General features: G+C 39.0%; 1 protein-coding gene across 1 annotated transcript in view; it reads right to left on the minus strand.

Moving 5' to 3' along the window:
• Positions 1-25101, minus strand: part of TRADD (TNFRSF1A associated via death domain) — a 246507-nt gene that overhangs the window by 121535 nt on the left and 99871 nt on the right. Inside the window, exon 2 of the mRNA XM_044081505.1 lies at positions 19917-20067. Within this exon, the coding sequence (XP_043937440.1) occupies positions 19917-20058 (142 nt within the window). The 5' untranslated portion in view covers positions 20059-20067. The remainder of the gene's footprint in view (positions 1-19916; positions 20068-25101) is intronic.

Raw genomic sequence — 25101 nt, forward strand, 5'->3', positions numbered from 1 at the left:
CCCTCTGCATCATCGAGGTCGGTGTCTGAGGTGACAGACTCATCTGGGGTGTCTATGTGCTTCCTCTTACACAACTTCTTTCTGGGAGGCTCTTCAGGCAAAGACTCTGAAGGGCCCTCAGAAAGCAGGGGACCACGCATGGGGGTATCCTCAGGCCTTCGAGCCCTGCTGCCTGCTTATAGGGGGGCATCAGAGGCTCTAGTCGCAGTGTCCGGGAAAGGAGTGGTTGACTCGAGTGATGTCACCGAAGACCTGGCCAGTGCGCTCCTCATGGCCTCGAAGGCGGGTCCACCTGAATCCGAGGAGCGACCCGTCTCCGAGACCACAATCAGAACAGGGGTTCCCCCAGCTGAAGCACCAAGAGGGAGACTTGGAGCCACGGTCTGGAGCCCCTGATGTATCCCCCTCGGGTCCGACCGACGAAACCAGAGTGCCGAAACCATTAGATGGAACCAAAAAGGTTGGAGCCGAGGTCGGAGCCGAAAAACTCAAAGGGGGTTTCGGAGCTGACCCAAGGACCTCACTCGACTCAGAACACTCCGGCTCCTATGACACAGAGGTGGTCGGAGGAGGAATAATCGGAACCGACAAAAGGGCAGGCTCCAGAGCCGACTGGGCTGGAGCCGAGAATAATTTTGTTAACACTGGTGACTGGAGGAGCCTCTGCACCACCCTATCCAAATCCGAATCAGACAACCTGGAGGACTTCAAGGACACAGAAGGGGGTCGAGAAGTCTTCTCTAATGGATCCAACGTAAAACTAGGAGAATGGCTCAGAATCGGCTCCAAGACAATTGGAGCCGAAGTCGGCTCCAACACAACAGAAACCTCCTTCGGCTCCGGCGGCAGTGGAACCGAATAAGTCGTCTCCGGTACCGACAGCATCTCCTGCGGCTCCGAGACCAATGGAGCCAAGGAAGGTGAAACAGTCTTTAATCTTTTCTCCGATGGCTCCGACGAACTAGACGGAGCCGGAGATCTCTTTTTTGTCTTAGATTTCCCACCAGGGGGAGAAGATGCCAAAGCTTCTTCAAAGGCAGGTTTTAGCAGGCCCTTGAGAATCAACTTATTTTTTCTCTCTTGCAAGACCCTGGAACTAAACGAATGACACACACTGCAGGACTCTTGCAAGTGTATAGCGCCCAAACAGTACACACAGATGGCATGGCCATCAGTCAGAGACATCTTATAGGAACATTTGGTGCACTTTTTAAAACCAGAAGGCCTATGCTCCTTCTGATCTTTGCCTGACATTTCAAAACTCCACACAAAACCAGACACCAACACGAAAGGGAAAGGAGGAAGGGACTCTAACTCAAACTCCCCTAAAACCAACAAGGAAACACACCGAACAGGGCTAAGGCCCTCTAACTTAAACGGGCCTAGCCCGCCAAACACAAGGATACCACAACTATAACTAAAAACGGAAAACAGTCACAAAACACCAAATACACAGAACGTAGCTATTAAAATAGCTTTTGGTTGGAAAAAAAATTACAGGAAACTAAGTAAATAGCTCAAATAAGGTACTTAGCCACAGCCAAGCTCGAGACCACGTCTTCACTCAACGAGCGGCAAACGAGATCTGGGGGTTTGGGCATGGTGCATCCTGGGATACAGGCTTAGCCCAGCCAATTAGAGACTTTGTGCTAGTTATAGCGGCTGAGTTGGAGCCGATTCTCGGCTCCGAGCCCGTCAGTAATGAATGTAGGCGAGATAGGACCACATTACATCAACATGTTTACTTTTTACTTGCCTCTTAACTATGTAAATTTATCAAGAATGACACCTTTCCCCCACTAGCCTCCAGATTATTAATTCAGAGATGCACCAATATACAACCCCAGACATCTTAACCACTCATTGCCTCTCCTCTAAACCCCCCAGACTAGGCTTTGTAGCTCAGACCATGCTTTTTCAGTCCTTAGTCCCAAACTCTGGGAATGTCTTCCTTCTTTTCTTAAAGATCATTCCCCTTAACCTATTTTCTGTTCACAGATAACAGCACATTCCAACACTGTAGAAAATGCAATTGCTATCTCTCTGGTCATGTAGCTTAGCCTGCTCATTCCCTTTCTTTGCCAACGCATCTTGGTCTGACTCCGTTTTTGACTGTAACTCTTTCAGCATGGTAACTCTGATGCCACTCTATATTTAATGCATGTATATACATTGTGCTTGTTCAGCAACTCTGTGTATAATGTCATTTGTGTATTGCCTTTATACCATCAAGCCAACCATGATATTTACTTTGTATATACACACACACACATATATATATATATATATATATATATATATATATATATAGCATTTTGCCATTTGCTCCATATATAATGTCATTTGTCTACTGAGTTTTCCCCAGGCTGAGACTGAAATGGGTCCATTAGCATTGGTGCTCTACCCCAGTTAACAAATTCAAAATAAAATAAAAATATATTATATATAATAATAATGTGTGTATATATATATATATATATATATATATATATATATATATATATATATACACACACACACACACACACACACACACACACACACACATATATATAATATAAAAATACATTATTACTCCTTTCCATTCCTTTCTCTGTAAAACTCTTAAGACACTGGTACGGCTCAAATATTTATATAACATCTAGCAAAAAAAAAAAACTACCTATGCTTTTCATGTAATTTCCTATGCATTTGTACCTTTATTTGCAACATAGTACTAATGTTTCTTTTGACTTTTAAGTACAATATATTATTGCATGAGTTCTTAAATTACCTTGGAACTGTAAAATTGTTTGCATTACCTGGAGTTTTTCTCCCGTGCCTCTGCTGAAAAAGGGCTTTGGCCCAGTCAGATATTCCTGGTCAACAAATCTAAAATAAATAAGTAAAATGATTGATTGCAGATTCCTACAGTACATTGCTTGGCCAATACATGGCTATATCTGTTTTTGTGAGTTGCTGCCTAATGTTTTTCTTTTTTGTTTTTCTTCTCCTCTGCACTTCACCATTTTACGCAGCCTTTCCTTTCTTAGCTTCCTGCTCAACGCTGGACCACATGTACAGATGGAGAACTTTGGCACCAAGAACCAACCTGCCAATAGCTGCCTGCTTGTTCCACACAATACCTGGTATGGAACTTTCCTTGAAGTCTGCCATTTTTTCATTGCCAATCCCAACTGGACACTGTACTTCCCTACAAACTTTGCTGGATTTAACTTTTGTTTGTCCATTTACTCTTTCTCTGCATATATAATTGTAGTTCCACTGATAGTGGTCCCAGCTGTTTGACGTTCTGTCCTACTGTGCCACTCTCCCTACTGCTACCCTCTTTACTGTACAATAACAGGTTTTCACTTTATCACTTTATGGACTTCAGACCAGGTATTTGTATTGTGCTGCAGATAACAGTAAATCATACAAGCTGTGTAGGAGTCTAATTTATAAAGCAGGTCACTTTTCCTACCTATTCCTCTGCCATACTGCTGGGTTCCTTCCAATTTCCTCATGCGCAGACTGATACCTGCTGACACAGGAGGTATAACATAATTCTCTCTTCTTCCAACCCACTCCTCTCGACTTTTACAACCTGACAACCACTCTCACATTCTCCTACATAATCTTCCATCATTAAATGACATACCCTTATTATAGAAGATGTTACTGTTACATTAACCATCGATTTTCTTAAACCATCAGTGCAGACTGTAACCCACTCCAATTACCCACCAATACATATAAAGAATAATCCAGTCATCTTTGCTTCTGAACTAAAATAAATTTCAAAAATTTCCAAACAGTAGTCCTATAACTATTAAATTATATCTCCAAGCTCCCAGAAACTGCCTTTAATCTCAATATAATCATAGAACATTGCCAAGCATTAACCCGTTACAAAATAAATTTAAAAGCAGTGTCTTGAATAATCATTCAGCAAGTCTGCAGCTCAAAATGAATCTTTTTTTCTTAATTTTATCACCACCCACACTCAAAAATCTGCAGGATGACAAAACCATCAATCTCAATTCAGAACTAGCCAAACTTTGTTCCATAATCTCAGCATAATATGTCACAAGCAAAACATAACCTTGCCATGTAACATGTACGTTTCTTCTAGTTTAAACCATTCCCACACCTCTGTTTTCATTTAGCCTTTCACAAGCATAGACATTAAAATACTCAGCAACCGCCCTGCCTAGAATTCTTTAAATTTACTACCAGACTACTTTCTGTTATAAAACATCCAGCTAATCTAAAGCTACCTTGAAACCAGTGAAACCTAAAATACAGTACTAATACTACAAACAATAGCCCAACAAACACAGTCTTTTCAAGACAGCCTTATTCAATGTTAGCAGCACAATTTGCAAATTATAACAACTATATTAATTTCTAACTACAAAATCCCACAACACTGCAGATGTTACAGAATCCTAGGTAAAAGTGGAGGTTCCCAGCCCCAGCTTCCATTTCTATGGATACAGTTAAATATTTAATGCACTTCCAGGAAATATGGGAGGAAGGGGGACCATCTTCCTAATTAAAGACTATCTTACAGTCTCAATGAAAGCTTAAAATCTATCCTGAATGACAATGGTTCCAAATGCCTAGCTGTTAAAATTCCATTTAATAACTCCAACAATCTCAGGTTGCATCTTACCTACCACCTCCTAACAAAAACAAACCTAAAGCTCTGCTAAATGAAATGCTTCACAAATGCAAACCTTTCAAATACATAATAATTCTTGGATACTTTACATTTCCTCAAACCACACAATGCCAATACCCCCGATTTCCTTACGGATCATGGACTTATCCAACTAGTTACAGAATATCCTAGACCCAATTTTATATCAGGAAATCATTTCATCCTTGGAACTGGTGATCATAATTATTCCATACAATATGTTTTCCCTTTCTATTTTGCCACCATGCATTACTGACCACTGCACAGTTTGCTTCTCCCTAAAAATCCCCAACAATTCAATACACTAAAACACAACTCAAACTACCACTTCTGCTCAAACACATCTCAGGATAATACTGTCTTTATAAGACTCAGCGGAGTAGTCACTACACACACACACACAAACACACACACACCTTAACCAAACATAAAACACATATTTCCTACAAGTATCTAGGCTGCACAGTTACACAGAATTATTGGATTATCAAAGATCTTAAAGTGAGAGATGAAACTGGCATTACTGGAAGTCCTTCCTCATAACACAGCAGGGAAAGGTTTGTATAACTAAGAAACCAGCAAAAGTAGCCACCAGGCACAACGCTAACCACCTTCATGCATCTCAGGGCTCTCTCCAAAGCAAAAAAAAAAAAATCTGGGAGGTATTTAATATATCAGGAAGCTCAGTCTATAAAAACATAGTATTGGATGACGCTATAGTTACTACATCAGAACCCCTCTGTGCAATGGGACAAAATTAAAGCTGTATCCATTATTCTATCAATACCTGTAAGTACCCAAAACTCCAAGCAAACTAATTGTGATCCTCCACAATACATAATTCATTCTCCTTCAAACCGTAAAAACAAAGGATACCATGCAACAAAAAGAAAAAAAATATTGATGCTCCAGCAGGGTCTGATGGTTTACAACAGTGGTTCACAACAATGAATAAAGATCATATACTGCTCTCACTCTGACACCTCTGTGATCTATGCCTTAATAAAAGCATTATGCCAGCTGAATGAAAATGAGCCAGTACCTAATCTCTCAAAATGTGACACAGCAAACAACTACAGACCAATCACTTTTCTGCCAACACTAGGCAGAATATTTGAGAAACTAGCATTCTTTCAGTTATTTGAATTCATCAAGATATATAGGATCCTATCTCCAAATCACAGATTCTTGCCATTAAGAAGCATGATGACAGCTTTATACACACTAACAAACCATAGTCTTCAAAATATCGAAAAAAGATCTCCTACAGTTGCTGTCTTTATAGAGGTCACATAGGCCTTCATCATATTTGATCACTCATTCCTGCCAAGAGTTCTACTTAAAGCAGGAGTTAGCTTTCAAGGTCTGACACAGTTTATTGACTTCCTGAACAACAGTTACTTCATTGGGCACTCCACTCTATCTCTACAACTGCTCCACTTAAAAAAAAGTGTTCTAAAAAGGATGAGTTCTTTGTCCCTTACTACTCTCTAATTTAAGATCATAGGAACTAGAAGACAACTAAATCACAAGACCATTTACCCCTTGCCACTACCGACATTCATGCTGTACCTCCCCTTTTCAAAAAGGCCAAAGCAAATCAGTGCCAGAGTAAATTTGTGCATAGCTATCCAATCATTCAGGTTTAATGTGAAGGATGCTGGGGCATCATACTACATAAACTTGCAGGGAAAGTTTGGTCCAGATGTGGGGTTGGTGTTGAGTAATAATTTTGTCTCCCTAGTGCGTTTTATTTACTGTATGCGATAGCGAAAATTTAAATCTTTAGTTCTTGTATTAGTGGAGCTATTTAACTTGTGAAAATACAGGAGATCACTGAGGGGTAGATTCTCTAATGGTGTGAAATGTGAGGCATAGATCAGCACGTAAGAGAAGAAGCTGAATAAAGGGGTCGTGTTTCCAGCCATTCCTAGTAGCTCAGTGACTTCAGACCAACAATATTCTTGATTATGAACCTCTAGTTCCTTTCCAGTTAAAATGCCTAGAAAGGTATATTTTGAAAGGGGGGTTGTACTTAATAACTGATCTAATTAAAGCTGCATAAAGAGGAAGACTAACTTATTTTGACCTGGTTACTTTGCCTTTTAATATCAGTTTTGCTGAACAGAAGGATCTTCCAACCACTGGTACTACGTGGTGGTTGAATGAGAGGGAATTTTCAACCCTGGTTCCATGATCCTTGACTATATCAGCATTTTGGAACAGGGTAGAGTTACATTTTATGTTGTGTGACGAGTCATTTACCAAACTTGAAAATATTACTTTTTTTTTCATTTAATTTTAGTCCCTTTTCCATAGCCCACTTATTTATGAGGGTTAGTTCCTGATGTAATGAATGGGCATCAGAGGAAGATTTGATGATAACACTCACTTTTCAAACTTAGTTAACCAAAGGTCATGCTATCCAGTATGGAGATCATAGATGTAGATGCCAGTTGGCTATCTACCTATCCATATATGGATCTGCTTTTAATACATTTAGCTTCTTTATGATACCAGCAGGATGTATAGTGTCAAATGCAAGATAAACTATGTAAAGAGAATGATCACTGGCTAAAGTCTGTGTGACCTTCTCGAAAAAGTTAACTTAATTGAGCAGGCAGCATCTCCCTTTGACAATGCCATATCGATATAGATATAGGCTAATAAGATGCTTGGGTGGCAAAAGCCAGGGTACTGTTTGGCTAGGCTTATATAGGCCCTAGGGCCAATAGCCTAGTACCTACCTATGAACCTATATCACAGATCACAGATTATGAGGCCACATATGATGCATTCCTTGGCACTGCAAATTAGATTAGTCAGATTACTGGGTATATAGTTTCTTGGGTTAGTGGCAGTGCCCTTGCTTAGGGGCATCACCACTATAATTCACTACACTTAAGGGACAAATCCTAAAGTTATACTTGGGTTAAACAATTTAAGGAGGGGCTTCACAAAGTCATGTTTGGTACTATATGTTAGGCAGCCAGGTAAATTAACAAGCCCCATGGAGGTAGTGTTTTTGGTTTTAGAGAGAACCTTCTATATGTATTCCCTTCTGATATTAGGTGTGGTAAGAGATTTGGGAATTTATGGAATTAAGACAGTTCTTTAATGGGTAAAGTTACACTAAATTTGCCTGCTAGAACATTTGCTTTCTCTGTCAGGCCTGAGTGAATGGAATCATTTTGGATAACGTTTGATTACAGCTAGGTGTTATTTCTTAGTTTCTTAACATAACTAAAGAAGGACTTATCATCCTTGGCTTCACTAGCTAATTTAAAATTCATGATTTGCCTTACTAGCACTGATAGTAGCTTTTAGTTCCTTGTTAATTTCTTGATGTAATTTTAATATAAAGAATGTTAAATCTGTTATGACTTAAGAAGTATTTTTTTCTCAGGTTATAAAGTTTATTTAAGCTGGAGGACTATCAGGATGGTTTGTTGCTAAATTGCCTACTACATTTGACTCTAGCAGAGAGGACCACGTCAAGCCACTTATCTATGTGGGAACAGTATTCCTTTGTATAAATATCAGCTGTGTCAGTGTTGGATCTGGTGAAGTTAAAATGATAACATCATAGAGTTTGAAAATGTTTGTCCATTTGAAATCATTAAACTCAGAATTTTTGACTGTAGAGGTTTAGAGATGATATATGAAAGGAAAAACTAAAATGCTAGTAAATTTAGTGGCTATATTACTTAGGACTACATCAAGAGTATTATGTTCTCTATTTGGTTTGCACAAACACACAGACACACAACACAGTACGCGTGGACAATACAACTGGTAGAGAAATTATGATTGCAAAAGTCTGCTCAAATGGTAGTAATGCAGTAACACAGAGGCATCCCAATGCAAATGTACTCAACTTACAGACAATGCTGCAGCAATGAATTGCACAACTACCAACTGACAGCAGTCTCTTGCACCCACACACTGCTTTCAGAAAACTAGAGTTATGCTGAAATTCTCAACAAGCACATGAGCCAATGGCCAAAACACCTAAGCAGTAACCAGCTACTGTACAGCATCACCTACAGTGGCATTGTAGGGAGTAAGAAGACATACAAAGCCAGGCCCATATATATAATAAAATAACAGCCAATCAGGATACAAATCTCTTCGGTGATAGCAGTAACTTGAACTCCCACAACAGTAGTAAATCACCATGCTTCACAAAACAATATCTATCAGTGTTCGAAAGATGGCTCCCAAACAATGCTGATCTAAGTTGTGCCTAATTAATAATATGCACTGAAACCATCAAAAAAAACTGTATATGAAGATGTTAAATGGCAACATAAGTAATTAAAATGCACTTCCCTAATGTCTAAAGGGATTGGAGAAAAGAGTTAAATCTGGGTGAAATAAGTCAGGTCTGCCTTTATCAAGAAAGTACAAAATTGCTAGAAATCTTCACTGTATCACCCAAATCCTGGAGTGAATGCTAAAAGAACAAACAACTCCTCTGAAACTGTTGTTTCACACTGGACATCTCTATTGAGTGCATTCAAGGTAAGGTTGCACTTTTATCTTAATTTAACCTTACCTGCCCTACACTGTTTAAATTATAATTGGCTGCACTGTAAAGACTTTAGATGTTACTGTGTTCTAGTCTTGCTGCAGGAATAGTGACCGCTGCTTACCTGCACACTCGAAAGGCCAAATAATTAATATATTATCCCCCTACCTCTACTGCACTCTGCTTTTGCAGTTGTTGAAAAAACACAGTAACTCCACGTCTGTCTCTTTGGCTGATTCTCTTTTGAGTTAAAAACCCTGTTCCAAACACTAATAAAGCTAAGCAATGTTTAGACCATTTTTTAGATCTTTCCACTATTTTATTGTTGTATTCTTTTTTTCAGTATCTCATACTGCTTATGCATGCAGACATTACCTCCCTCTAATGCATGTTTTTCTCTGCCCACTTCGCTCCTTTCATACCCTCAATTCCATTGGATTTATACAGGACAAATTCCCCCACTCCCAAAACTCCTCCCATTAAAGACACAAATCTAGCCTTACATTGTTCTGCTTTCCCACACAGATATAAACCTAATTACACAAATCTTGATAGAGTAACACCAGTACACTTCATAAAGGCCTCCATTATCACACTAAGAAAAGTCTTTGCTACACAACTTCTAACTCATATAAGCCTCAACTATTCAGCGACCTCACTGCAAGATATCAAACCCGTCACTAATGTTACCCAACACAATGTTGAACCTCTTGTGTGTCTTTAGTGTCCTAACAACTCTACACCACCTATCCTCCTTCACTCAAACTAATCCTTCACATCAGGCTTTCACGCTACATCCTTCACATCAGGCTTTCACGCTACATCACTCCACTCTCACAATCACCTTCCTCACTTCTCTTCCATTTCATCTACTCATTCCCTCCAATGGAGCTCTTTTGAGTTTGTACCTCCCAGTGGGAGTGGCCTAAGCCATTTAAAAATTAAGTTACTCCCTCACAGTTCAAACAAATGTCCATATCTCTAGGACCATAAGTGAAACTAGAGAACTGTAAATGGCAAACTGTTCAGCACACAGTAACCTTTATAATGGTTGCATTCATTCAGTTCTAGGTCTTAAACTGGATTTTATAAAACATAATAACAACCGCAAATATGAATTATGTAATGTTGCATAAACTGCATACAATATCTCGGTAACCATTCAAGTAACACAAATACTGCTAGCAGTAGCAATTTCTTCATACAACTGTGAGCTTTTATATGAGGCTAAGCACTTCTGTCTGTATCACTTGACTCTTGAGATATTTCAAAAAATAAGAAAATGATTGCAATACAAATAAATATCATATAAATAACAATCAATATATCTTTATCTGCACTAGACAGAGGTCAAATATCAATGCATCTATGTTGGCAATATGTAAGCTTTAAGATGAAATCATTTAATGCCTTTTTGGCAGCATGGCTTTAGAATTATTACTGTAAATATGAACAGATGACATTTGACGCCTAGAGGTGTCAGGACAATGTAACTGCAGAAATGCCTGAAGATGTCACTAGCTGTAATGAGTTTTAACACTAGCAATCATAATACATGTTCAACCAAGCACCTCCATCCTGCTAACTCAAACCACTTCCAACTTTACTTCCTAATTAAAAAAAAAATAAATCACCCTTTTTCTTTATCCAATATCGCTTTTCAATCATGCAACTCCACTCAGAAGTGGCAACATTCACTCATATCTTAGGCCCATACTAAAAAATCCCAGATTATAAATCCATCCACTATCCTTCCACCCATCATACTACTCATTATAAACATTCATTGAGTAACCTAAAATCTACAATACTAACATGCAGAGTGTATGTAACAAAATCACTCCCATGCAAGCCTGGATACAATTCACACACCATTAATTAAAACATGGTTCAAACCCTGTATCTTAGACAGGAAAATTACCCCACATGGCTACAATATCCATCAGGCTGACCACCTTTTCCATGTGCACGTGGCACTGAAATTCTTTTTTCCAACTCACCCAAAAGAGCTACCAATATTTACTAATACAGAATTACTTGTATACATTATACAGGTTAACAGCAGCAAAAACATTTACAAAATTGTCCTTTACATCCAATCAAATCAAACAAATAATATTCCAGTTATGGAAATATTCTATCCTGGGCATCTACCATTATATCTTATGAAGCACTAACTCGACCTACTGCAATCCCACAGAAAACTCACCTTTCCCCACATACTCCTACTACTTTTGCCTCCTTACTCCTTCACTCAATCAGTAACTGCCTAAACTAGATGTAAAAAATCCAGTAAAACTGAATCCCTCATTGACTGGATATTAACAAACTGACCTAAAAAAATATATCTCAATCAGGTGCACTTCCTGACTCTGAGTGATCACCACTCCTCATTTTCTAATCATATTCACTCCAGCAACATTAAGAAAACAACATATAAATATGATAGAAATCCCTCTAATTTCAATATGATCCCTTTTACTGAAACATTGGTACAGTACAGCAGGAACAAACTAAATGTATCCCCCCAAGATGAAGCAGTCTAACATGTCAACTAAATATTTCTATGAGTACTTAACTCGCAAGCTCTAATCAGGGGAAAATGCATCAAATCAAAGCCTGCCCCTTTGTTATCTACATTCACAAAACAATGGATGAAACAGAGAGATAAAGCATGGACTACCTTGAAAACCAGCAATACTCTATCCACTCCCCAAACTTACCGTATGCTAAGAAGCATCACTAAAACCCATGTCCATCTTGATAAGAAAATGTATTTAACCAACTAACAAACTCTTTACTCCACAAAAATTAGGGTCAGGACTATCTCAACTCCTCAACCCAGGCCCTCCACTCAATCTGGATGAAGTACAATAATAATGATTCCAACTACAACATTGCATGTGCTTTTAATAATAACTTTTTTGACTCTGTAGTTTCCATTATTATTATCACTCCTTCCTAAAACCCTCTCTATACTTCAGCATTTTACAATAATGCCAACATCTTCTCATACAACCTATTCCTTCTTCAAAAATCCAGTCATACATTTCTAAATTGCAAACTCGCATCAGATAGCCTACCCACAGAATATTTAAAATTAGCATCTAAATCAATTGCCAGTCCAGTATCCATTCTTATCAATAGGTCCATCTTTGAATATTATGTTCCTAGCATCTGGAATCAGTCCTACATTATTCCACACCGCAAAGGTGGAACCTCCAATGAGTTTTAGACCTATACCCATTCTGTCTCCTATATGTAAACTCCTTGAAAGACCCATCCATTCTCAGCTACTAGAATACCTTCTATCTAATAATCTCATCTCCCCATCTCAGCATGGTTTTAGACCATCACACAGCACTGACTGTGCTCTTTTATCCTTCATCAACATAATACGCTACCACAGAAGTAATAACAACCTAGTGTCTGCAATTCTACTACTGTATCACACTTTCTACTTATAAAGAAACTCTCTCACCTAGGTCTGTCCAACAAAACAGTATCTTGGTTTTCATCTTACCTCAGTAACAAAAGTCAGTGTGCAAAATGGAAACAAGCTAAGTCCATATCTCTCCACATATCAGGTGATCCACAGAGTTCCATACTTGACATCTTTATTAATGATCTGCCCCTATATTCTGTTATGCCCCCATCATTCAATATAGAGGACTCTACAATCATCTGTAAAGTCAATTCACTCCCAGAACTACAAAACTCTAATCTTGTGATCAATGCCAAGAAAACAAAGCTTGTGCTCTTCACCCCCAAAGTCCACAGCAATAGTAAAAGGAACTTCTCCATCATCTCTACAAACAGAACTACAATTAATACAGTCCCCCATACAAAGCTAGTAGGACCTACAATTGAAGATCAGCTAAAATTTGATATACATACACATAAAGTCACCAAAAGTTAGGGATGCTACAGCTACATAGAGCTAAAACATGCCTCATTAATTTTTCCTAGACAATGCACAGTCCTAACCTTTCTGCTCCCTACCCTCAGATGTGCAGCATCTAGACTAACAAACCTGCATAAAATCCAATTCTCTAAACTGGACCACACATACAATAAAATTGCTAAATTTGAAACAAACTCACCTGCACACACGTACCCCTTCATTTCACTTAAATAACTCATCTGGCTCAAGATTTATAACTATGTTAGCTCCATTCAAGTGAAATAACCCCACAAAATTCTCCAATACCCAGATACCTGCTCCTGCCCACAAGTCTGTCTTCGCCTGGTATCTTCCAAACTGACCCCTAAGCTCCTCAGATAAGTCCTTATGCTCTGTAATTACAATTGCTAATTCACATGGAAAAGCTCTCTACTCACACTATGTAGCAAAGCTCTGGAATTCACTTCCACTTTCCATTAGGGACCGCTCTAACCCCTGGCATTTCAAACACCATTTAAAATCACACATCCGTAATAAGTGGCTTGTGAATGCTCTTTCCATCCAAACTCAGCACTGCCATGCTCAAATGAATCCGCAACATCTGCTTTACACTAAGTCTAAACCAAGCCATCAACCTCTCACAAATCCATTAGTCATACCTGGATGACAACCTCTCTAAGCATTCCCCTATCTTCTCTGTCAGTATCCCCTAACTAATACTAACATTCTGAACAACTGGTCCATATTTATATTCTTCTCTAATTCCTTTTACTCCAATACTAACCATCTGAAAACAATTTTCTTAATCTACTGAAACTCAATCTTTTACCTCTCTCAGTAAAAGCAAGCAACTTCCTTACCTATTTAAGTTGATTTCCTCATATTATAAAACACTTGTAACATTAAATGTACCACACTAAATTATTAATTTTTTGCTTATACTGTATCATTACATATTATTAAAATTTTACTAGTATTACTGTGAACGTGTTTAATGTTAAAACTAATAGCCTTACTTTGTGGTGTTGAGGGATAAAGCCATGGCTGTGACCCAGACAAAGTTTTAGTAGTGGCATAGATGTTGGAAGAGGCTAGTTGGGAGAATAGAAGTGAAGAGCTGTCACTGGTTTGCCCTTGATCATCTTGGAGGTTATCCTAGTCTGTTTTGCCAGCAGTAGGAAGAGGTTCTTGGGCAATGTATAGAATAAGACTGAGGTATTTGGGCTAGCTGCTACCAAGCTACTGATGGTAGCCTTCATTACCACATGTGTGGAAACGTGTATCGGTATGAAGAGTATATAATAGTCCTTTTGAAGCTAGTGCACGTCAGCAGTAAGGTCAAGGCCACTAGTATCTCCTTTAGAGTCTCTGGTCAGAGGTGAGGCAGCACATAGACCACTGCCATATTGTCCAACTAACAGCTTTTCAGGTTAGTTTTCACCCCTGTGCTGCCAGGGATATCCAGTATAGGGGGTCCGAATGGGAAGAGGAGTGATAGTCAGCAGCGCCAGAGGCAAAAGGGACCAGGAGGTGGAGACTATTAAATACCCAGCTGTAAACTTAGGAGGAAAAAATGTAAAGTTAAATACCCAGTTATTAACCTAGGTCAGGTTCTTGTGATGTAAACTTTTTTGTTGTAAACATGTTGATGATGATACTGAAGCCTTTCACTCAATCTTTGAATACCTTTTCTTTAAAATCCTTTCTATAATCATTCCAACCACTGAAATTTAAACTAGTAGAACCTTTAACTATTTAAACTGCTTACTGCTGGAATCCTCTACTGCGGTGGTGGTGCTGCGGTAGCATTGTTGCCTCACAGTAAGACAGTGTCCTGTTCGATTCTCAGCTAGAGCGTCTTCTGTGTGGAGACATGCGTGAATGGGCGTACCTTTGTTGATGGTTGTACGTCAGGGCTGGCAACTCAGCACATAAAAATCTACTGCCAATCATTAGCGGACGGGAGTTCCGCTGTGGTGACCCCTAACCGGGAAAAGCCAAAAGACACAACAACAATAACTGTGTAACTGTTCTGTTTAAACTCCTGGAGCTTTTCTTCCCAGTCCTCTGCAGGAAAAAGTCTTATTTGTATAATCCAGTCAGACTTTCCTGGTAAACAAATAAACAAAAACATTTTTTTGCAGACCATTACATACTGTACTATGGTATTCAGATTATAACTGATAATAAATCAAAGCTCATAAGGTTTTTTACAAGCTCATCCAGACTTGTACTAAGAAGTTTGTTGATATGTTTTGCTATAGACACACTTATGAAAAATGTGGTGATTCAACTGCATGCATAAGAACTTGCACCATAAATCTAATAAAAATCAGTTGATGCCGTCTCATTTGCTTGCACCATTTAACGTTTTGCTTATGAAACTAGTAAATGAAAAGATGTGTGCAACTGGACAGTAAACATGGCAAGAATACTAAATGAAAGGGACTAGGAAAATGTGCCAGACAAAATGAAAGTTATGTATTGACCATAACATTAAATCTGCTTGGTGGGTTCAGTCTTCCTTAAACACACAGGACATGAAGTGTTGCATACCCTCAGCTCAGTGGATAAACCTTCCCAAGCTAAGTTTACACCTCCTCCTTTATCTGGTGCCTAGTTTCTATCTCTCTCTCTCTCTCTCTCTCTCTCTCCACACATTTCAGTTTCTGACCAAACTATGCAAATATACGCAAGCAAAATTCCTTCCTATTCAGAGATAGGAAGTTAGGAAGATGGAGGCTGGAATGATTAACTCAATGAGACCTGGTCTACTGGATACAGATTTTCATCAGAAGTAAATGGGGTAAAGCATAAAGAAGGGCATGATGCTAATCCAGCACCAAAGGATCTTTACTTAGATTGCTGGACAGAAAAATCAGCAAGCAGTTCTGATATTTAGCACTAGTTGGAGAGGCAGAAATGTTGCAGACTGGTGTACTCCATTTCAAGAACAGATCCTTGGCAAATTACTGGCCAACTCATCATCTGTGAAGCATCAGAAGACAATGGCAGCCTGCGTGCAAGTCAGTTGGCTATGTTAGGAATGTGAGAAGCAATCAGAAATTGATGACAGGAAATCACCCAATCCCACACTAACACTACCTTCAAATAAAGGAGAAGGAATGTGGCACCATCCTTCTTGTTGACATAATGGACTACTATTATATTATCCAAGTGAAAGGCTGGGGTTCCAGATGGGAGGAAACTTTGCAATGCCTAGGGAATTAACATGATGATATATAATGAGGACTCCCGTTGCAGCCACATCTCATAAATTGAGCACATGCTAAAGTGCCCGACCCACCTTAGGGCAGAGGCATCTATCCTGACTGTGGTAGAAGGTATTGTTTACCAGGAATGTCCAACTGGGCTATGCAAAATCCTTTTCAGTGAGAGTCTAGGAAGAAAATCTCCACATAAAAAAAGAAATTGGATAAAAATAAACTGATCATAATCCAACTGGAATTACACAAGTTAATACATTTTTAAAGCAAGGAAGTAAACAAGGCTGAGAATTACAAAAAAATACAAAATAAACTAAATTAATCAATTTAATCAATAGGACACTGTAGAAAAAACAATAGTGATGGAGTAATAAAGGTAAAGTGAAAGTAAAGAAAAAGGCAGATTTAGTTCAGTTAAGGGAAATGGTTAGAACTGACGGGGAAAGATGAAGAGATAAAGTGAATGTTATTAAGCTGAGGGGACTAAAACTAAGTGAGAGCAAATTACATTAGTATGTAGCGAGTATAGTGATTAGGTAAACTACATGTGAAAAGAGACTTTTAGCACTTAAGAAAAGAGATATAAAACAGATATATGTTCAGTATTTTGTACAAAACAGAAACAGACCCAGTCACAAGTGGTATAGCTGCAACAAAAGGGGCCTTTTAGGGTGATTATGGAAACCAGCAATTCAGAGATACATTTGGCACAATGAGGAAAGATCTCATTATCATCCAGTTTGCATACCTCTAAATCACTCTGTGATTTCCATAAGCACTAACAAGCCCTTTTCTGTTGTGCTTGTGGTAATCACCACTGGCAGCTAATGCATCTCGTTATAACAGGCATCCATCACCACAAACACACATCCAAATGAACATGCACACACACACATACATTCATCTGCATACCTCTGACCTCTCCCTGAGTTTACAAAACTCCCTTGATGTTGTCATTGTCCTTTGAAAACCATGAATGATTACAGTCAGTCAATAATCCCACACATTACAGTTTCATTCTTCTTATTGTTCGGAAATGCACTGGGATGCAAGATATGATGCTGTATTAACTTTTTAAGTGGATTAGGAAAACTCCCGAGTGCAATCTTGTGCCTCCCCCAGCTTTATCCAGAAGTCTTAACACAGCCCTCATATGTCACAGAATAGCACATTAAGTCAATAATACCACATATTATGGTTTCATACTTCTAAAATGCAAGTCATGCTTCAACACCTATGTGTTACTAACTTTGCAAGTTGATTAGGGTATTATTCAAAGTGTCCCTGGTATCTAATAGCCCCGACCCCCAAATGTATCTTACATGGTGCAAAACCTGTTGTTCTAGTAACTTTTTCAGTAAATGTATACAGAAACCTGTAAAGAAGAACTTTTAGAAATAGCATGATTGAGGCAACGAATTGTTACTTAGAAACTCTAATCTCACAATCCTTACAAAGACAATGGTTGCAGTATAAAGTGCAGTGTGAGTAGGTAGCACTGCATTCTTTGCAAAAAAGAAACTCATAGTACAAGTAAAGATACTGCCAGGGAAACCTGAGAAAGAGAAAAAATCCAAAACAGAAGTGGCACAAATCATTTATAGTACAGACTGAAAGAGGTGAGGCCAACAGCCCAGGAATATATTAAAACAGCCCAAATTACACAGACAGAAGTGTATAACAGAAATGCAAGAACTGGGGAATTTAAAGATGGTTTCCCCAGTAGAAAAGAAGAGTTTGGCTGAAAGGCATATTCTGCTTACAATGAAAAGAGGGACTTATACTGGTAAAAGAAGAGGCGGCCGCAGTGGTTCAGCAGTTAGAGTTGCTGTCTCACAGCAAGAGGTTCTCTGGTTCTATCCTCAGCTGTGGTGCCTTCTGTGCGGAGTCTGCATGTCCTCCCTGTGGTCGCGTGGGTTTCCTCAGGGAAATCTGGTTTCCTCCCATATCCCAAAGACATGCTGTGCTGTAGGTGGATTGGACACTCTAAATTGGCCCTAGGTGTGTGTGTGTGTGTGTGTGTGTGTGTGTGTGTGTGTGTGTGTGTGTGTGTGTGTGTGTGTGTGTGTGTGTGTGTGTGTGTGTGTGTGTGCCTTCTGTGGAGGGTTGGGCGCCGGGCTGGCAACTCGACACCATAAAACTCCACTGCCAATCATGAGCGGACAAGTGATCCACTGTGGCAACCCCTAACCAGGAAAAGACGAAAGAAGAAGAAGATGATACTGGTAAAAGACAAACACGCAGATCATATCAACATTCTGAACTCATGGAAGGAGGCAAAATTCTCTATTTTGAATGCAGCAGCCCACATTAGCAGGCTCAATGAAGAAATAATCCACTTCTATTGCTACAGTTCAGGTAGAAGACACACGATTAAAGCCAAAGAAACCAGTAAATGAGAGGTTTCTGTTAGGGAAGTGTTTTTAGAACTACCGGCCAGCACAAATCTGAGCCAACACCAGGCTAAGACTATTTCACCAGTGATGGTTATGATGAAACCTCACAAAATAACAGAAATGCAAGGAAAGCTGTACAGGAAATAGTGTAGAAGTGGTTAAAGTACAAATATTAGAGAGGTCACAAAATGAACCAAAAAAACCCCCCAGCATATACTACCTGTCCCTAAAAATAAGTGAACAAGTCAGAGTTAAAGTGGTAATTATAAGAAATAGAACATAGATAAAAAATGGACAGCAGCCTAGAGAATCAGTGAGAGGAACTTCTCAGAAAGTTGGAGAAGGCAAAAGTCTTAATGCCACCAAAGGGGTTACAGTCATTTAAAGAAGAAGAACTGCATTGACCTGGTTCAAGCCACCCTAAATGGCAAGAACTGTCTTGGATACAAACCCCATATAACTCATGGTTTAAAGCTGGGAATGTCACTTAATGGGGTTGTTCTCACCATACAGAAGCATGCAACTCACTGAACAGCATGGGAAATTACATAAAGATAGTGTATATCACAGTACTCACTGAAATGAATGCAATATTGCTTTAACTGAAATATGTAAAACAGACTGTGCCTTAATGAAAGGTAAGATATGGCTGGAATAATCACTGAACAGGTGTTGTTAATAAATGAAAAACTTAGACATAAGACAGGGCTAAGGAAATCCCAGACAGAGAGTATTTACCCTTCCTTAAGAGGGAGCTAGTGACCACAGCAGTGGCTCTGGGGAAAAAGCCTTGTCTGCAGAGAAAGAGAAGCTGACAGATAAAGGCAAATATATATACATGTATATATGTATATATATATATATATATATATATATATATATATATATATATATATATATATTTACACACATAATAATAGATTTGTTGCATATGTAAAAAAATGTCTTTATGTATCCATGAAAAACAAACTAGAAATTCTAATCAGTGTGAACACACTAGATCAGGATTAATTTCAGTAATCTGGAGACAATGAATGGGTTCTGGGGCATATTAAAACAGACTAATACTATAGTTTATACTGCTATATTTTTACTTATTTAGTAACAACTTCTTAAATTATACTGCCCCACTCAACAGTCATGATGTTGAACCATAGCAGAAGACTCAGCTTACCTTTTAGAGTAAGCTGGAGAGCTCTGTACACATTTAGCTGCTGCAAGGAGTCTTTGTACAAGTGAGGAAGGTTAAGCTGGTGAGCATCTGTCTGAATAAACAAAAACACGCTGCCTATCCACTCTGCAGCATCTCCTGCCATCTTCAGCACCTAGAAATGCAATAACAGGTTAACCTTTGCAGTTTTATGGAACATCACAACACAAATTAATCTAAACCTGGAAGAAAAAGTACAAGGGCATTCAGTTCATGTACAAGAACATTAAAGACTGCTTCCACATACCAAGACCAATAATTAATTATATGATCCTAATAATTATAAGTAAGAGTCCTCAGAAATAAAGTTACATTCTTTTGCTAAATCTCTTTAGGAGCATGACTCATTGCCAAGCATGCTTTACTATTTAAATAAATGGATGTGAAACAAACATTTATGGAATAAATAGGTCTGATTACATAACAACATGCTTTTTATTACATCTTCCTTAAACAGCTAGTTGTTTTGAGAAGATTCTACACATGGTTCCCCTTGTGTCACACTTGTGTTGTGTCATGCTGACCTAATACAAAGCATCTCTATAGCAAATGCACTTTTTAACATTTACTGTAGGCCTCTGCTGCGGTAGTGTTGTTGCCTCACAGTAAGACGCTGTCTGGTTCGATTCTCAGCTAGAGCGTCTTCTGCGTGGAGACATGCGTGAATGGGCGTACCTTCATTGAAGGTTGTACGTCAGGGCTGGTAACTTGGCACGTAAAAATCAACTACCAATCATTAGTGGACCGGAGTTCCGCTGTGGCGACCCCTAACCTGGAAAAGCTGAAAGACACAAACAAACTGTAGGCCTCATTAAATTTATGCTGCTTTTACAACTTACTGATTTACTGAAAATGAAATATTGGCAAATGCATTTTTTAATATGCATATAATTCCCAAGTATCCAGATGAACTGAAAACTGATGACTACTATATTATACTGCTTTATTATTATAAACAATTAATAAGTAACAAAAATGACCCATTCTACTAGATTTGATAAGTGTAATAAAACAAGGCATGATTTTATTTATGTTATTTTAGTATTTTGGGCATTATACCACCACCTTAAAGGTTAAGGACAAAGTGCAATCCTAAATACACTCCTTGGCCCCTCCCATAATTGAGGTACACCCAGGGGAGTAATCAAGATTACTGACCACTTTACATTGTTCATGATAAATACAGATCAGTTGAACAGTCTCAGAAAGCGCTCATCTGCCTAACTGTGCTGATCCGGAATGAATTTTCTCCAGGCTTCTTTCTTTCTTTGACTAAACATAACCTGATGGAAAATTCTCTAGCAAGTAACTTTGCTCTGTAGCAGCTGGACAAGAAGAATACCTTTGCTTCACCATGGAAAATAACATGGAACCAGTAACTAGAACTGCACAAAAGAAAAGAGTTCCGCAGTGGTACTTCTAACCTGAAATGTGACTGGCTTCCAAGGTCATTGCAGGTAACCACAGGATTTTTAGCTTTACTATGCTGTCTTAATAATGCAAGACAACAAGATTTGTACAGTCATCTGAATCATGGCTACAGGAACATTTCAGCAAGCTAGTGGGGGGAAACTTGAAGTATGTTCCAGCCACCTGCAATAACAGTAATGGGATTTTCCTCAGCACTATGCAGTGTCATGTGAGAGAAAAAAGCACATAATACAGGTATCCACTAGAACAAAAAATGATACTGATGGTGCTAAGCACAATTTATTATATCCATGATTCAATCAATATCCCACCGTTTCCAATGGGATTACACATCGAAAGGAAAGGGCAGCAATCCAAAAAAATGCCAACTTCCATGCAGTGTAGAAAGTTTTATGAATGTTTGTGTTCAACACTCTAGGAATACACATACAGCAGATGAGCAGTGTGATAAACATTTATCCAGGGACAAGGCGTGACAATGGAGACTATAAACGTAGGCCACTCAGTAGTGCTAGCAGATGTAAATAAGTACTGGCAGATGATGAAGCAAAGAATACAAAGTGGGACACACTACCAACGTCAGATGTCATGAGAGTGTGTGGCATGTCATTCTATGACACTGTCTGTGCCATGCAGTGGGTGTCACATACCTATTCTATGTCACCGTGTCATGCAGTAGGTGTGGCATGCCCAGTCTATGACACTGTCTGTGTCATGCAGTGGGTGTGGCATACCCATTCTATAGCACTGTCTGTGTCATGCAATGAGTGTAACATGCCCATTCTACAGCACTAAAAGTCTGTGTCATCAGTGCGCATGGCATGCCCATTCTACCTACGACACTGTGTCATGCAGTGGGTGTGGCATGCCTATTCTATGGCACTGTGCCATTTAGTGGCCATGACATACCCATTGTATGGCACTGTCTGTGTCATGCAGTGGGTGTGGCATGCCTACTCTATGGCACTTTCTCATGTATCGGTTGTGTCATGCCCATTCTATGGCAATGTCTGTGTCATGCAGTGAGCATGGCATGCCCATTAAATAGCACTGCCTGTGTCATGTAGGGGGTGTGGCATGCCCATTCTATGGCACTGTCTGGTGAGTCTGCATAAGGTTGTAGTCACTGGAAGATTAACTTCCAATACACATGTAACAAGTGCTGCCATATGTGTTCCCAGTACTGAAATGATGCACTGCAATGTGTTTGTCATACTATTAGGGACATGCTGTGCATTGAACAGTGTATACACTATGTGTATTATAAGTCAACTAGGCATCCATTTGTGCATACAGAGCCTCTGAGTTTCATCATACATACAGCCTTCAGGACTCTCTCTCTTTCACATAAACACACATACACAAACCTTTACCAACTTACTAAATTACATTTGTGTACATATGAATACTATCCAAGCATGAGTAGTCATATATCCTCTATCATGACAGACAACAGGGAGGGAAATAAAACTTCTGCAATGTTCATCAGACTAATGTCATCATCCACTGGAACATGTTCTTGGACTGTCTACCTCTCCTTCAGTAGGGTGGCACCAATGACAGCAATATGAACATGCACAGCATGTTATGCTGCCTGCACTGGAAACACTAGGTAGAATATGTAAACCAATAGCACATCAATCTCTATCATTACAATGTGTCATATATATATAAATATATATATATATATATATATATATATATATATATATATATATATACACACACACACACACACACACACACACACACACACACACACACACACACACACACATGCAAGATTCATGATGTATCATGATTATCCTTATGGCATGCACCACACTAAGAAATGATCTATGCACAATGCATGGCAGCCTGAAAAGTGCAGTGTGCATCATACTCGTATGGCTTTCACTGAGTTCTTGCAGTTGGGTCATATCAACACTAAGCAGTATTAAGGAAGGAATTAAAGGGGTGTGGTCACATCAAGACAGACATGCATGCATGACTCAAATGTATCATGATGGTATAGTGGATGGGTCGCAAGCCACTGTTTTAGAAAAAGTTTTTAGTGAACAGTATGGCAATGTTAACTTGAAGAACAAACTGTTTTACAAAGAGTCAATTTTCATTCTAAAGTAGAATACCTTCGTTCTCAAGGGTCTGAACTGTGAATGCAATTGGAGATTTTTAATTTAATGTAACTAGATAATTATATAATTGTTGCTTAACTGAATTAATTGTATAATTAATTTTGTTATAAAAGCTGAGCATTTTTGAAGGGAGGCACGTACTCTTGAAAGGCTGTTAATCCGAGGCGCTAGAGAGATTTTTATATTGTGATTTTATAATAAACTGAACCTGGTTTTCGTGGTGATTACTGGCCTTCATTTGGTGGTTTCTGTGAATTTCCGCTTTGATGTGATATTAGAATTTTCATGGCCAGTGATTTGTGTCTGCAGCTACCCAGGTTTTATCATGTGTCCAACATGGATCCCACTCAAAAATCCATGGAGAGTTTCATTATCCAGTCGGGAGAACAAAGAACACCCTGGGAGATGGTGGATGTAGAGACTGGTAATGTGTTACCTAAAATACTGGCGAGATTAGATGAAGAAAGGAGCAGTAGGTCAGCAAATCCTTTTATAACAGTGGGACAGCGATCTACCACTGTGTTAGTTCCAGATATCCAGGTACTCTTTGAGCAGCTTGAAAAATTACTGTTGAAAGAAATATCTGTGCATTTTATTATACAAACCTTACAGAGGTACCTGGAAGTTGACATTACACCTAGGGTTGTTGTTGACTTTCGGCTTTTCCCGGTTAGGGGTCGCCACAGCGGAACTCGGGTCCGCTAATGATTGGCAGTAGATTTTCACGAACGCCGAGGTGCCAGCTCGATGTTCAACCTTCAACGAAGGCACGCCCATTTAAGCATGTCTTTCGAATGCCCACCCAACTGCGGGGAGGACATGCAGACTCCACACAGAAGGCACTCCCCACACTCCAGCCGAGAATCGAACGGGAGAACCTCTTGCTGTGAGGCAACAATGCTACCGCTGCACCACCGTGGAAGTCTAGAGTTATTAAGAGCACTTCAACTCCTTTTGATGTGACTGATGAGGTTGACAAAAAATTTCATGCACGATGGGTTGCTGCTGCCCATAAATGTACTGTAGAGTGGGTTAATATTTTGGTAGAAAGAGACATGCTTAAAAAATGCACAATTAAAGAGAAGATAAAAACTACTTGTTCCTCTAGTCTGTCTAAAATTAACAATTCTGGACTGGAGCATTTCTTAACTAACACCACTGAAAAACTTTTTCATTTTGAAAAAGAACTGATAGAGAGGAAGAAAACCAAGTTAAAACGGGACATACGTGACTACAAGAATAATAGGGCATTCACATGGAAATGAACCAGTGAAGATGATGTGAGATTTGAGCAATGGGAAGGGAAGATTTTCAACACAACATGTCATTTGTGTCAGAAAATAGTGTGGCGACCACAACAGACTAGGAAAATGATGAGGAAGTCCATTTTCCTTCTCTACCACCGGCTTAAAAACTAAACAACTTAAAAAAAGAATTCAGAATGCAAATAAACAAGGAGAGCTTAATCGGAAATGGTACAGAGGGAACAATGAATCAAACACAGGGACCTTTTAAGAAGGACATTTTTATCAGAATTCCAAGAGAGGTAAATGGTAGTAATGTATTTGTTCAAACTATTAATG

This window comes from Protopterus annectens, chromosome 8.part0 (genome assembly GCF_019279795.1).
Source record: "Protopterus annectens isolate FY-2018-M chromosome 8.part0, PAN1.0, whole genome shotgun sequence".
Classification (NCBI taxonomy): Eukaryota; Metazoa; Chordata; order Ceratodontiformes; family Protopteridae; genus Protopterus; species Protopterus annectens.